Source organism: Zalophus californianus, chromosome 13, assembly GCF_009762305.2.
Source record: "Zalophus californianus isolate mZalCal1 chromosome 13, mZalCal1.pri.v2, whole genome shotgun sequence".
In the NCBI taxonomy this organism is placed as follows: domain Eukaryota; kingdom Metazoa; phylum Chordata; class Mammalia; order Carnivora; family Otariidae; genus Zalophus; species Zalophus californianus.
In genome coordinates this window covers 5,445,439-5,459,244 of record NC_045607.1, presented here as the reverse complement: position 1 = coordinate 5,459,244, position 13,806 = coordinate 5,445,439, and the positions used below count along the sequence as shown (strand labels likewise).

At 60.2% G+C, this 13,806-nt stretch overlaps 1 protein-coding gene across 2 annotated transcripts in view; it reads right to left on the bottom strand.

Moving 5' to 3' along the window:
* Positions 1 to 927: 927 nt before the first annotated feature.
* FIBCD1 (fibrinogen C domain containing 1) overlaps positions 928 to 13,806 on the bottom strand; it is a 34,826-nt gene continuing 21,947 nt past the window's right edge. For both annotated transcript variants that reach the window (XM_027614326.2, XM_027614327.2), the window contains 3 exons: positions 9,340 to 9,436; positions 4,807 to 4,986; positions 928 to 4,256 (listed from right to left, as the gene is read on the bottom strand). In XM_027614326.2, the coding sequence (XP_027470127.1) occupies positions 3,997 to 4,256; positions 4,807 to 4,986; positions 9,340 to 9,436 (537 nt within the window). In that variant the 3' untranslated portion in view covers positions 928 to 3,996. The remainder of the gene's footprint in view (positions 4,257 to 4,806; positions 4,987 to 9,339; positions 9,437 to 13,806) is intronic.

Here is a 13,806-nt window from a genome sequence, read left to right as displayed (position 1 = left end):
TGGGTGCAGCTCGTGGCAGGGCCAGGCCTCACCTCCACCGGCCGCGGCGGCCCAGCTGCTGGCCAGGTGTGCAACTGCTTCTGCTAAAGGATCTGGTGCAGCCTCTGGGGGGCACTGAGTTATCCGGGAAACATTGTTTCCTCAATAGAAATAAAGACAGGAATGGTGAGGAAGTCTGGGGAAATTGTGCAGGAGGCAGTCTCGGAACGCCCCGTGGTCTGATGTGGGGCACCAAGAGAGGATTAGAGGCAGAGGCCCCAGCTGGGTCACCGCGAGATTTTATTAGAGACAGGAACACTCATGATGCCAAGTGTACTCAGCCCAGACCAGCTTCTGTCCCGAACCGCGCTGGCCCTCCAGCAACTCCGCGCACCCCCAGCCAGCCGCGTGTGGACGGTCAGGCTCACCTGTCTGCACAGCCCGAGGCTGACCCCCACCCGCTCCGTCTCCATGCAGTCCCACCATGGCCAACCTCAGCCATCTGGGTTTGCGGAGTCCCACCAACCGCTTGGCCCACTTGGGGTTTGGGGGCAGCTCTCCCCCTGCAAGCAGGTGAAGACACTGAGGCCCTGGGGAGGCCCGGCCACTGGGACCAAAGCCTCGTGTCCTCTGCTCGAGGTTGAGCACATCTGCGGGCACGTTGCTCCCCCAGCTGCACAGGACAGAGATGTGCAGCTGACCACAGGCCTAGCTCAGGCCCCCCTGGTCCCCAACCGCCGCCCCCCCACCACCACTGTCTGTGGACGCAGCATCCCTCCCTGCCTCCTCCTCTGGTGTCACGGAAGCCTGGCAATTCCTGTTGACTAATCCACCGAATCCTGGGTGACAGGGCCCTGGCCCCAGCCAGGCCGGTCGGAGGCCTGTGTGAAGGAGGACGGCCGCCGGCGGGAGCAGGGCGACAGGGAAGAGGCAGGCCGGCGACATTGCTTCTGCCCCAAGACAAACATTTATCAAACCAATTTACATGCGGCTGCTGGGGGAAAATGCAATTTGGGAACTGCTCACAGCGCTGTCCTTATCTCCAGGAAGCCCGTTCTGAGGCCATCAGGGTGGAAGCCCAGGAACCATCCATCCTCTGGACGCAGCGCGCTCAGGCGGCCCAGGGTGGCCTCTGGTTTAACTCAGAGACTGTGTCCTGTTTGGGGGCCACGGAACGAGTGAGGCCACCGGCTGGTTCCGCAGAACCTACCTGTGCTGGTGGAAAGGAACCTTCAGAAGCTTGTGGGGCCACATGCACTGCCCCGAGGTCCCCACATGCTTGGCTCGCTCTCATCAAAAGAAGAAGGAAAGGGACGGGGGGGGGGCGGTCGGTGAGTTCACATGTGATTAGTGGGACCACGGGCCCCCACCACCAAACCATCAACTCGGGCCCCTCAAGACAGAGTTTGGATGCAGTGAGCCTGGGTCCTGGGTGACAGTTTGCACACATCCGTCATCCATTGGATCTTGGTGCAGCTGCCTCCTGCTCTCCTAGCACCCTCTTCCTGTGGTCTCTCCCGCTCATGTGACGGCCATTCGCATGGACATCACAGTGGAGGCTCCTGGAGGCCGGGGCCAGAGCCTGCCTTGCTCACCACAGACCCCTGGCTCAGAGCAGGTGTGCGGGGCTATCTGTGCCCTTTAGGAAGTGGGGTGTGCTGGCCTCGGCTGTCCCCACCAGACAGCTCTGTGCCCCTTCAGCCAGCACTGTTTCCGGCCCATGTCCCATGATGGTGCCAGTCCTGGGCCGGGCGTGGGGCTGGTGCTTTCGGCTAGGAAGGAACAGGTGTCTCCCGGTCAGCTGGACACTCCCAAAAGCCGCCCTCGGCCATCTGCCCGCTCCCCCCGCCCCGGGCCGTGGCATGTCTGTTCTGCAGCCAAGCCCTGGCAGGAGCGCCCCTGAGCTTCCTGGCGCACACGCACATCTGTGAATCCATTTACATCACACTCACCAGGAGTTTGTTTGATGACAGATCAGAAAAAGCCTAACACTTTCCAAATAGCGGCTGGCACAGCAAGGCTGGCAGCAGAAGCCAGCTCTAGCCTGGGGCTGGTGGGGGAAGAAGGGGGCTCCCTGGGGTGGGGAGACCCTCAGACCCTCAGACTTGGGGTCCCACCCAGCCTCTGTGCTGTAGCTCGGGTGGGTTGGTTCCTCTTCCAGAAGACGGAGAAGGGGGCTCCCTGGGGTGGGGAGACCCTCAGACCCTCAGACTTGGGGTCCCACCCAGCCTCTGTGCTGTAGCTCGGGTGGGTTGGTTCCTCTTCCAGAAGACGGAGAAGGGGGCTGGCAGGGGAGCCTTCCCTTCAAGTCATAAGGAGCCCCCCCACAGCTCCCCCACACCGCCGCGGCCCCCCCCTGAAGCTGGGCTGCCCCCCAGCACGGGTCACACTGGGCTGCGCTGCCTGTCTCTTGGCCGTGTCTGCTTCAGGTGCGGTGCCGACAGGGCAGGGACTCGGTGCTGTCCGGCACCCGGGCAGGCCGTGGCCCACGGCAGATGTCCAGCGAACTCCGGCTGAATGCGATGACCAGGTGGAGCTACAGGGGACGGGCCAGCTTGCACAGAGAGTCGGCCACGCTCGGAGCCCTCCTGCTAACCCCCAGCCGACTCTGACTCACCATTACTGCAGCACCAAGTCTGGTGGGAGGGGAAGGAAGCCCACGCTCCCGTTCGCCCGTGTTCACCTGCCTTCCGGCGTCCTACCAGGAAACACCCGCTCCCTCCCTCCTGCCCGAGTGCGGCCACTGGTGCGGTGCGGCCCACCCCTGGGAGGCCGGCCTCCCAGAGCCTCTCAAAGACCCCCATCACATCCCCACAGGTGGGAACTTAGGAAAACAGCCCCGGGCTTGGTTCTGACGGCAAGGGCATTGGGGTCCCAGCACTATCCACCGGAGGGGTTAGGGCCTCTCTTCTTGGCTGCTGACCTGGGGAACCTGCAGTTCTTGTTGGGGGGTAGAATGATAGGACGCCGGGCACTGGGAGGACTTGATGAGAGATTGTTTCCAGTGTCTGGGGGTGCCTCAGTGCCCCCATCTGCCCAGTGAGCCCTTCCTTTCCCCCTGACCCGAGGTGGCAGCACCCACATTCACCAGCAGGGGGCGGCCTCCCCACCGAGACAGCAGTCTGAGCTGACAGGGGGAATAGCCCCGGGACCCCTCCTGGTCCAGCCTCCACCCTGCAGGCCTGATGCCAGGAGGCCCTAAGGCCCTGGAGTCCCTGGGAATTGGGGAATGTGGGGATGGTGGTGCAAGCCCCATGGCAGCCCAGAAAATACAGGGGTCCTCACTGGCCAGGCCCAGAGGGAGCAGGACCTGCCCCAGCCTCCCACATCAAGAGGACAGGGCATGGTGGGGTTCCAGCTGCCCCAGGAAGGCAGGAGGCTGGGCACGGCAGCCAAAGGGACTGACGACCTCCCAGGCCTGCAGGAACATGGGTGGATGGGGGTCAGAGAGAGCTCCAGGGAACTGGCCCTGGCCACCCGGGGTGGGCTAGGAGTCCCCAGAGACAGCTGCGCCCCAGCCTGGCCCGTGGGAATGGGGGATATGGCTGTCCAGCCCCGGCCGCAGGCAGCCCTCTGCACCACCACTCCCCAGGCACCATGGAAGTGAAAGAGGGGGGCCAGGAGGGCCAGAGGAGGCTGGCCTCAGACCTGACTCAGAAAGATCCAAACAGTCCCTCTGTCTGCTAAAAGGGCTGCAGGGGTGCACCTGCCCCTACTCTGTGCCCCCCCCCAAGCACCAGGTGTTTGGACTGGCAAAGTAGAGGGGCCGCCGGGGTGCTGGCCAAGGGAAGTCAAGACACTTAGCCCAGGAGCCAAAGTCTGGGCAGGTAGAATTTGGGGGTAGTCCAGTGTGCCCTGCCCGACATCAGCAGAGGTAAACTGGCGGTTGGGGACAGCACAAAGACGATGTGCAGCCCACCCCAATGCGAGAGCAGGTCAGAGGAGATGCAGGGTGGGGTCGGGCCGGGGATGGGGGAGGTGATGGGGCGGGGGGTGGTGGGCGGACAGAGCACCCATCTAGCGGTCCTCACGGACCGGCCGGATCTTCATCTCCGAGAACTTGAGCGAGTACTGCCAGCCCGTCCAGGAGGACCATTCGATGCCGTCGGCGTAGGACGCGTGCGCACCGCGCAGGTACTGCCCGTTGAGGTTGGACGTGTGGCAGTTGCGGTACCACCAGGCGCCGCGGTAGAAGGCGGCGCAGTTGTTCTCCGAGTGGTCGCTGTCGCGGTCCTTGGTGGTGAACCTCATCCCGCTGTGTTTCAGGAGGGAGTCCCCTGCACAGGTGTGCGCACACACAGTTGTGTGCCATGGGGACTCCCCCGGACACGCATGCGCACACACGGATACAGCGGCCCCCATATACACACATGGTGCTCGCACATCTGCCCCGACACACCCACGGTGTCTGTGCAGCTCGCATGCCCCCATGGGGCCACCTCAGGGGTCCCCGGGCTGTCCCTGGGTCCTGGTGGTCTCTGTCCCTCCTCCCACCTCTTTCATACACTCCCTTTCCTGGTCCTGCCTCCACCTAAGAAGAGAAACCCAGCCCAGAGGGCTGCGGCCACCACACTTTAGAGGTCCAGCAGAACCCAAACCCCAGCTGTCCTGATTCCTGGCTCGGGGCTCACTTTGCTCATCTGCAGAATGGGTGAACAGTTCGGGTCCTGCTGTTTCCATGCTGCTGGGATGAGGACCAGGTGGGATTTGAAGGTGGAGGCCAGAAGTACCAGACCTGGAGTTCCTCTGTCCTCCTAGGTGGGGAGACTGGTGGGTGGCCACCCCCACCTCGCCCTTCCTTTTCCCTGCGGCGGCCCGGGGTCCTACCTGCCGTGCCCGAGTAGTCGGCCACGGTGAGTGGGTACCCGTCTTCCTCGGGGTCCACGGAGAACAAGCCCACGCCGAAGCTCCCATAGCGGGCATAGGCTGTGCTGTTGTCAAAGTCCTCCAGGTCCACGTGGAGCTCATAGGTGGCCTGCGTGGTCAGGGCGTGGATCCTCCTGAGCCCTGGAGTGGAGGAGAGAATGGCCGAAGCTGGGGGAGGGGGCGGCGCTTACGAGGCGACCCCCACAAGAGGGAACTGAGGAGACCCGAGAGCCAAGCTCACGTGGTTGGCGACAGGAAGGTTTGTCGGTCAGCCCTGGGCCACATCCCTCCTCCTGCCAGCCTGCATTTGGCAGGAAACAGGACTGACAGTTTCTTGTGTTTGGTTTTCTCTGTTCGCTTTAAGCCAGGTTATGCTTTCCAAATGTTTGAGCAGAAGGTTAGTGGAAAGACTGCAGGAGCCAGAAGGAACCTGGAAAATCTGGGTTGGGGGTGACAGCATCCCTCATCCTTGCTCCCACTCTGGGCTCCAGCCGGAGGGGATCTGGTACTCGTACACACTTCCCTGAACCTGGCCTCTGAGTCTTCGCACATGCTGTTCCCTCTGCCTGGGATACTTTTCCCTACTCCTCCAGGTTAGGTTCTGTTCATGTTCAGGTCTCACCTCAGGAAGGCTGCCTGGCCTCCTGTCCTGGCTGAGGACCTCTGCCCACCCCAGGGCTCCCCGCCTCGGTGTTTCTCATTCTGTGTCCCCGCTGCCTATTTCCTTATCTGCCTCCCCCCCAGTGTGGAACCTCACAACTAAATCCCAGCATCTGAGCGCGGCCCAGTACACAGTAGGAGCTCAATAAATGCAGGCACAGTGGCTGAGCAGCGGAAGGTGGGCTCTGAGTCTCCTGCTGTCTCTGGGGTCTGGCCCCCATGCCCCATCATCCCTCGCCCTCCCTCCCTCCCTCGCTCACACACTCACACTCAAGGTGCTTCCCTGCCAGTTTGATTACCTCTTAATTAAGAGGGCGTTTAATTAAAATTACAAGTTATCGAGTGACATTTCATCAGCCTCTCCCTCCTGAGCTCCAGACCCCCTGCAGGAGGGTCAGGGTGTAGTACAAGCTAAGGGGGTGAGAAGACCATGCGGCCCCTTCCCCACCCAGGCCAGAGGGAAGCCCGGGCCCACAGTCCAGGTGCAGCGCCAAGGAGAAGCCACTAGGAGCCGAGTAACAGCAGTGCCCGTGCGGACCCCGCCCAGCCTCTCCCCGCAGCTCCCCCAGCCCCGACCTACTCTCCCAAGACCCGCCCGGGACCAGGCCTTGAGAGCAGAAGGGTCTCATCCCCCTGCCCTTCTCTGTTCCTCCCTGGGCTCCCCCTCCGGGGGCCCCAGCTCGCACCCCAGCTTGTGCAGCTGCGCCGCGGGCCTCCCAGGGAGGAGGTAAGGGGCCACGAGGGCTTCACATGCTGTAAAGGGCAGGCGGTGGACACCGATGACCACTGCCCACCAGCCGGACGGCGCTCGCAAATGCCAGGCACTGTTCCGAGCACTTCGCGTGGCTTCATGAATCCAGTGGAATTTGAATGAGTCCAATTTAATTAAAGAATCCCTGTACAGCTCTTAGAACAGGGCCTGGCCCACTGCACACATTATCCACGTGTTTGCAGCTGCTGTCGTGATCAACGAGGCAGGGGCTCTATTATCGCTGCTTGATGGGTGAGGCTGAGGCACAGGGGGGTTAAGGGATGGGCCCAGGTCACATGGCTGAGGAAGGGCAGAGCTGGGATTTGAACCCAGGCAGAACTGCCCGGACCCCTTGCTCTTACTCAGTTCTTGTCCAGGACAAATAATCCAATCCAGGGATAAGGCAAGAGGGACACCAGCCCAGCAGGGATGCTGGAAGATTCCAGATTCCCTTCCCCCACTGAGTGGTTGCTGGTGCCCAGGGGCCCACCATAAGCACGCCATTCCTCTGGGCGAAGCCGTGCTCCGCTCCTGATGCGCCATCCCCGTGCCCACGAGGGGCCCCTGGCAGGGTGCCCTGGAGCGGGGGGCAGGGTGGGGGCGCGGGGTGTCCTCCGCCATCTTCACCCTTCTTCCCATGAAGGCCACCTCCCTCCCTCACTCTCCCTCTCTCTTCACTTCCTGTGTCTCTCCAACCCCCCACTTCGCTGGGCCCCTGGATGGTGAGCTGAGATCGGACCCCATCACCATCAGAGTTGGAGGAAGAGGGAGCTGGTGGGTTAAAATGGAGAGGAAAACACTTAAACCCCCAGACCTCATACCATCAATCCCAGATGGATTAAAGAGCTGAACCTAATACAAACACTCAAAAACATTTAAAAAAAAAAAAAAAGGAGACATCTTTGTAAACCTGGGAGGGAAAAGCAGGGCCTAAAACCCAGAGAATATAAAGGAAAAGACTGGCAAGAATTGGCTACATAAAAGTTTTAAATGTCTAGGAAATAAGCAATAATTTTACAAAAAAAAAAAGAGGCTGAAAGATAAATGACACATAACATGTGCATCTGACAAAGAATCAATAACCTTAATATATAAAGAGCTCCCATAACTCAATAGGAAAAGACAAAACGCTGGATGAGAAGGTGACGGGGGAGTGTGGAAAAGCAGAGGCAGGGAACGGCCAGGGGAGTGGAGGGCTAAGTTGACATTCTCCTCAGGGCTTCCTGTCTGCCGGGAGCTAATCAAGGCCCCGCTTAAATGCTTCCTCCCGCACCTTCCGTGGCTGCTCTTAGATTTCAATTAAGATGCGGTGAGTGGCGGAGTCACCAACGCCGCTCCAAGGGGGTGGTGGGTGGTGATGCGGAAATAGGGCCCCCACCTGGCCACCCTCTCCCTATCTTGACACACCCACCCAGGTGGGGGGCGGGGGAAGGGTCTTCCCACCTAGAAGCTCCTCTCCCCCAGCCCCTCCCCTGGCCCTGCTCTCATTCACTCAGTTCAGGGTGTAGTTTAAAGCTTGTGAATCCTGCCCGGGCTTCCTCCAACCCAACACACACACACACACACACACACACACACACCCCACTCATTCTGGGCCTCAGTTTCCTCACCCATAAAAGGGGAGGACAATGGCAGGGCCACCCACCCTCTTAGGGTGGGTTTGAGGTGTCAGGGCCGAGGTCTATAAAACGGGCTGGGCACATAGGAGGTGCACAGTAAGAGAGACTTGGGGTAATAAAGTTCTGCAGCCAGTACGTGCCCAGTGACAGGACACAGTGGAGGCCAGGACAGAGAGGGTCCTGCCCTCATGGGTCCCACGGTCAGGGAGACAGACATTAGGCAATGACACCGTTGATCACCACCCAGGTGCCTCTGCACAGGGGGCGAGCGGGCACAGACCCGGTCCCACCTCCGGGACTGACCCCATCTTTCCCCCAGAAGTTCCCCTGAAACTCCTACAGGCAGGCCTGGGACCATACTGACCCCTCCCTGGAGCCGAGCCCTCCACCAGCCACGTTTGTTCTCACCTCCTCTCCCTGGGTATATGAGCCGTTCCCACATACCCAGGCCCGGGCAAGCCAAAGTGGGGCCCATGTGCTGTGGGGTGCGTGATGCCATTAACATGGCATGTCAATCTAATGCCATGTGTTTTGTTTTATTTTATTTTATTTAAGTGTATTTCTTTAAGTCATCTCTACATCCAACGTGGGGCTCGAACTCACGACCCCGAGACCAAGAGTCCCACGCTCCTCCGACTGAGCCAGCCAGGTGCCCCAATTTTAATATGTGTTAAAAATATAAATGGGGGTGACTGCTAGTGGGGGCACAGGGCTTCTTTTTGGGGGTGGAGAAGATGTCCTGGAATTAGGTAGGGGCGAGGATTACACAACTCTGTGAATATACTAAAACCCCATGAATCATGCATTTTAAAACGATGACTCCTATAGGCATATAAAAAAAAAAAACCCCAAACCTCACCTCAAGTCCCAACTACCTCCCAAATATATCTGGGACTTCAGACCTGTGATTTTTATGGACGTTATGCTTCAGAATGAAATTATGTAAGATATTCAAATTTTAAAACACCGAGGGGACCTGAAGATAAATATAAGTAAATAAGGGCAACGTGAATACTAGCTTTCCGAGCGTGTGTGCCAGCCATGAGACCTCAGGGACCTCAGGAACCACGGCCTCTCCTTTGGGAGTTATGCCCTTGGCGCCCCAAGCCCACCCCAGGCATCTGCTGACCCCCGAGGGCAGGGCAGTTTGGGGGCTGCTCTGACCCTCCCTGTACCTGAAACTGAGCCCTGTCCCCGCCCCCTACTCACTGGATCCAGGATGGCGACCAGGTGGTCCCAGGGCGTCCCAACGTGGAAAAGCACACACCTCTGAGGGACCCACTCACACTGTCCGCACCTCTTTCGGCTTCCAGCCAGCCCTTGACCTCATTCCCGCTGAACACACCGATCACCTGTCCCTGCAGCCCGGGAGGCCCTGACCCCCCAGGTGGGGAGGGCGCGTTCCCTCGGGCTGCGGCCACGGAGACAGAGAAGCCTGCACCAGGCAGGCGTCATGGCTCTCACCTAGCCAGTGCTCCCCCGTGAGCTTGCCAAAGCCGTCCCGGTACGCCTCCCAGCCTCGGAAGAAGTTCACGGAGCCGTCCTCCCGGCGCTGAAACACCTGCAAAGGAGGGAGGGCTGGCGCCAACCGCCCCAGGACCCCCAGCCCCGCCGTGCGTCCCCTGCCCCACTCACTCCCTTCAGCCGCCCGCTCGGGGACATCAGGGGCCTGGAGCAGAGCAAGGACTCAAGGGCTTCACGGGGGCCCCAGGCGGGACGGACTGAATGCCCCCAGCCCCCAAAACGTGCCCCGGGGAAGAAATCACGGTGGACGAGGCTGGAGAAAACGTGCTTCCAGGCCCACCTCTGCCGCCCTGCTGTGGGACCCTGGACTGGTCCCATGCCGGTTGGGCCTCAGTTTCCCCACAGATCAAATAAGAGGGGTGGGCAAGGGCCCTAATTTCTTTTCACAGATCAAAACAAAGCTGAGCAAAAACCCATGCTCGAGTTTTGAAGAACCGAGGACACAGCCTCGGGAGCTCCGTCTCTCAAAAGGATTCTGCCGGAGTCACGTGCACTCTCCCCAGCAGAAGAGGCCCCGGTGGCGGGGGGACCAGTGGGGGCTTGGGGAACCAGAGCCCCGGCCACTTCTCCGGGGGGGGGGGGGGGGGGGGGCAGGAGGCAACAGCCCGCAGGGGTGTGCCTCGGGTACCAAGGAGCAGCCGAGCTGCCTCTGTAACTCATTTTAATAACAGTCTTGAGTTGGGAGTCAGGAATCCCATCGGTTAAATTGCTTTGAAATAAGTACCACGCTGGTCCAGGCCAGAGCTGCCTTGAGTGTTCACAGGATCCGCTGACAATCCTGTTCCTGGCCACTCCCCTTCCAACTCTTTCTGTGTAACAAGCCTTTTGCTTGCTCATTTGCGGAGGCAGCACTCGCGCCCCCCGCCCGCCTCCATCTGTGCCCACGGACGAGGCGGTGGAGTTTGGCCGCGGCGCCGGGAGCCGCCGGTTTCATTACTAAGCAGCCTGATTCCAGCCTCCCGGGACCGCCTGGGCGCTTCATCGGCCGTGAGCTTGACCGCCTGCTCCGCGTGCGTCCGCGGGAACCTGCCAGTCACAGCCTCCGGGTAGCTCTGACGTGAGGGAGTGGCAGGGGATGACACCTCTTTCTTCGTGCCCCACCATTGCAGACCTGGCTGGGCCCTGACAGGTGCAAGTGCTCAGAAGGGACTGGCTGGGGAAGGGACTTCGATCAGGCTCGGAGAGATCTGAAAGGCGCTGGGCCGCGGTATTGACAGCCGGATTGGGACCCTGAGCACGTGCCCTTTGAAAGGCTTAATCCCGGCAGAAGCTCAGACGCTCCCGGGAGAAGTCCCGAGAAGGCAGCGAGCAGCGGGAGCCTGTTTCTGCCGGAGAGGGAGAGAGTCGGAGGCCCGGTGGGGGGGCGATGGTTAGGACCTGGGCCCTGCCACTTACAGGCTGGCCATTGCTCCACCTCTCTGAGCCTCAGCTTCCTCGTCTGTACGTAGGGGTCACACCCCATGCCTCCTTCATCCATTCAGATGTTCCACGGAGCATCTCCCTTAGGGCAGAGGGACACAGGGGACCCCCACCCAGATGGGAAGCAGGACTGATCTAAGACATGGGGACAGTGGGTATGCCCAGCACGGCCGGCTTCTGGAAGGGAATTCGGAGTGGGTCTGGAGGAAGGGCAGGGTCCTGACCACAGTGTGGCCGTGTGGCCTGGGGACATCAGCCCTCCCCTCTGGGCCTCGTTTGTCCTCACCCACTGATAAGCCAGACCTGCCTCCCAGGACCCCAGGGAGGGGTACATGGCACAGCGCTGGTCCTATTCACACCACCTTTGTTATTTTGCCTGTCACTACTGTTATGAGGAGGACTGGGGGTCTGCTGGGCTTCCGGGCACAGGCAGGGCATAAGCCCTGGAAACGGAGACGGACAGGCAGAGTGCCCAAGGTGGGCTGGTGTTGACAGCTGGCCACGGCAGATGCTGGGGCTGGGTCCCTCTCACTGAGCACGTTCTTATTCACCAAATCCTTAGCCCAACCCAGTTCTCCGCCCCCTTCGTCCTTACAGTAGACAGAAGCTCTGACACTGGCCAGAAGTCAGGGGACGGTGAGCACAGAGTGGACGGTCTGACCCACCCCTCACCCCCTCAGCCGAAGGCCAGGCTGGACACCTGCAGCCAATGTCCTACCCTCCACGTCACTCTCATTTGCCACTGACCAGACCCGGGACACGCCTCCCTGTCCTCCTGCCAGGACTTTTATGCCAACAGCTGACCTCCAAACCCCGTTCTCAGTCCCTCTCTCCCACTGCCACCCACAGGCAGGGGGCCTGGCTGGGGCTCGGCCCGGGTGCACAATCAGTGGGTGAGAGCGCATGCTCGGGGCCCGCTGGGGCCTCCCTGCCTCTCTGTCCACTCGGGCAAAGTACGCTGCAAGCACCCGACTGTGGCAGACATTCCCGATGACAGAGTTTGAGTCTGTACCAGCTCAGAAGCCACCGCAACTGGGTGCCCACGTGAGCGCGCTCACCTGGGGCTCATGAACCGTTATCCACCCTGTGAACGGCCCAGACACATGCGTGACAACGCTTTGCAGAAGTGGCATTTAGACTCGCTGACCATGACCCCGGGAAAGGCGTGTGGCATCATGATACACACACTCACGGGTGTTCATATCGGAAACCAAAACTTCCTGCCACGATCCTTGCCCTTCGAGACACACTACTCTGGACGTTGCCAGCCTTTGCCACGGGCTGTCCTGATTCCTGGGCTGAGTGATGGAGTGAGCCCGGCCCCGGCCAGGATCTCAAACTCGGTACCCCGGCCTCGCCCTCAAGCCAATCACTGCTCGAAGTGGCCAGCAAGTTCCAAGAGCCCTCGAGGCCACAGATCGGCTGCCGGTTCTCCAACGTTCCCAGGAGTTTGTTTTCTCTGACTCAGAGGCCCAAGCTGAGCTGCAGCTGGACTTCAGGGACGCTGGCTGGCTGGATGTCACCAAGCAGAAGGCCTTCAATTACAGAGCAAGGATCAGCCAGACGGGAAGACGCAAAGAGGGAGCGAGGAAAGGATGGATGTACCCACTTCCCAGCCATCTGTCCCAACAGAACATGAATCCCCACTTAGGCCAAAAAAAAAAAAAAAAAAAAAAGAAAAGAAAAGAAAAAAAGGGCAGAAAATGGTAGGAAAACAAAAGGATTCCTTTTGAGGCTAAATCTTCATTGGTCCGACTCCTGGGGTGGCTCCCTTGGGCTCCAGCGGCAAAGTGACCGATGCAGAAGGCGAGGCGCCGGCCGCCCTCTCGAGCAGGTGGCACGTAGGAAGACAGACAGAGCATGTTTTCTGGATGCAGATTCTCAAAAGCCAGTGCCGGCCACCCAGCGTGTCTTCCAAGTACTGCTTGGGGGCTCTGCCAAGGGAGGGATGGGCCCACATGGTCCTGCAGATGGTGCCGGGCGGTTCCAAAGGAAGGAGCGGCTGCATTTGGGGCGGTGGCAAGCGGGGGGTGGGGGTGGGCAGCAGAGCAGCCGATGGTCCTGTGTTTGTCAGCTGGGCTCCAGGGGCCTGTCTGGTGCTCTACAAGGTCCCATCTCTGCCGGGACCCCTTCCTCGGAGGGGCCCTGTCCAACTGGCTCCTCGTCTGCCGTGGTGCTAAGAGCCAGAGTCTTGTCCTGGGCGCCTGAGCCTGGCTTTGTGGTCTCCCCAGCACAGAGGGCCTTGTGTTCCCATTTGGCAGATGAGCAGGCTAAGGTGGCCAGGTGGGGTGACCTCTGCAGAGTGGGGGCACCCCAAGGCTGAGGGGGCATACATTGCTCCCCTAGGCCCACGAGGCTACCCGGCCCTCAGCACGGCCGAGCTGGGCCAGCCCCAGGAAGTGCCCTTGGCTGGCATCCGGGAGACCAAGTTCCACTGGGGGTCCAGCCGATAGGCTGGGTGTCCACCTAAGTCTGGCCTTCTCTCTTCTGCGAAATGAAAAGCTTGCTGCTCCAGGCGCTTGTGTGCAGTCACGGGGCTGGGCAGCTCCTAACTTGGCAAGCTCCTTCCATCCCTACACCTGTTTCCTCATCTGTAAAATGGAGGTCATAGCAGCTCCTACCCACAAAGGTTTGGTAACAGGTACAGGCACTGGTTGATACACATTAGTCCGTAATGGTGACACTTGTGGGTACATTTGCTGGGAGCTCAGAGGAGGTTTAGCCATCTGCTAGGGAGGGCTCCAGGAGGGCTGCCTGGAGTAGGAGACGCTCTGCTGAACTGCATATTGAGCAGGGTCTTGGCAGGTGGTCAGAGAAGCCAAGAGATGGGGGCTGGGTGGGTCCAAACCCTATAAGATGGAGAGGGAGTGTCTCTGCCACTTTAGAAGGTCCCCAGGAGGCAGCATCTGGGACTTTCCCTAGACTCTGATGAAGCTGCTGTAGAAATCATTTGCAGGCAGGATCTTGGTTGTGCAGCTCCAGGGTCCA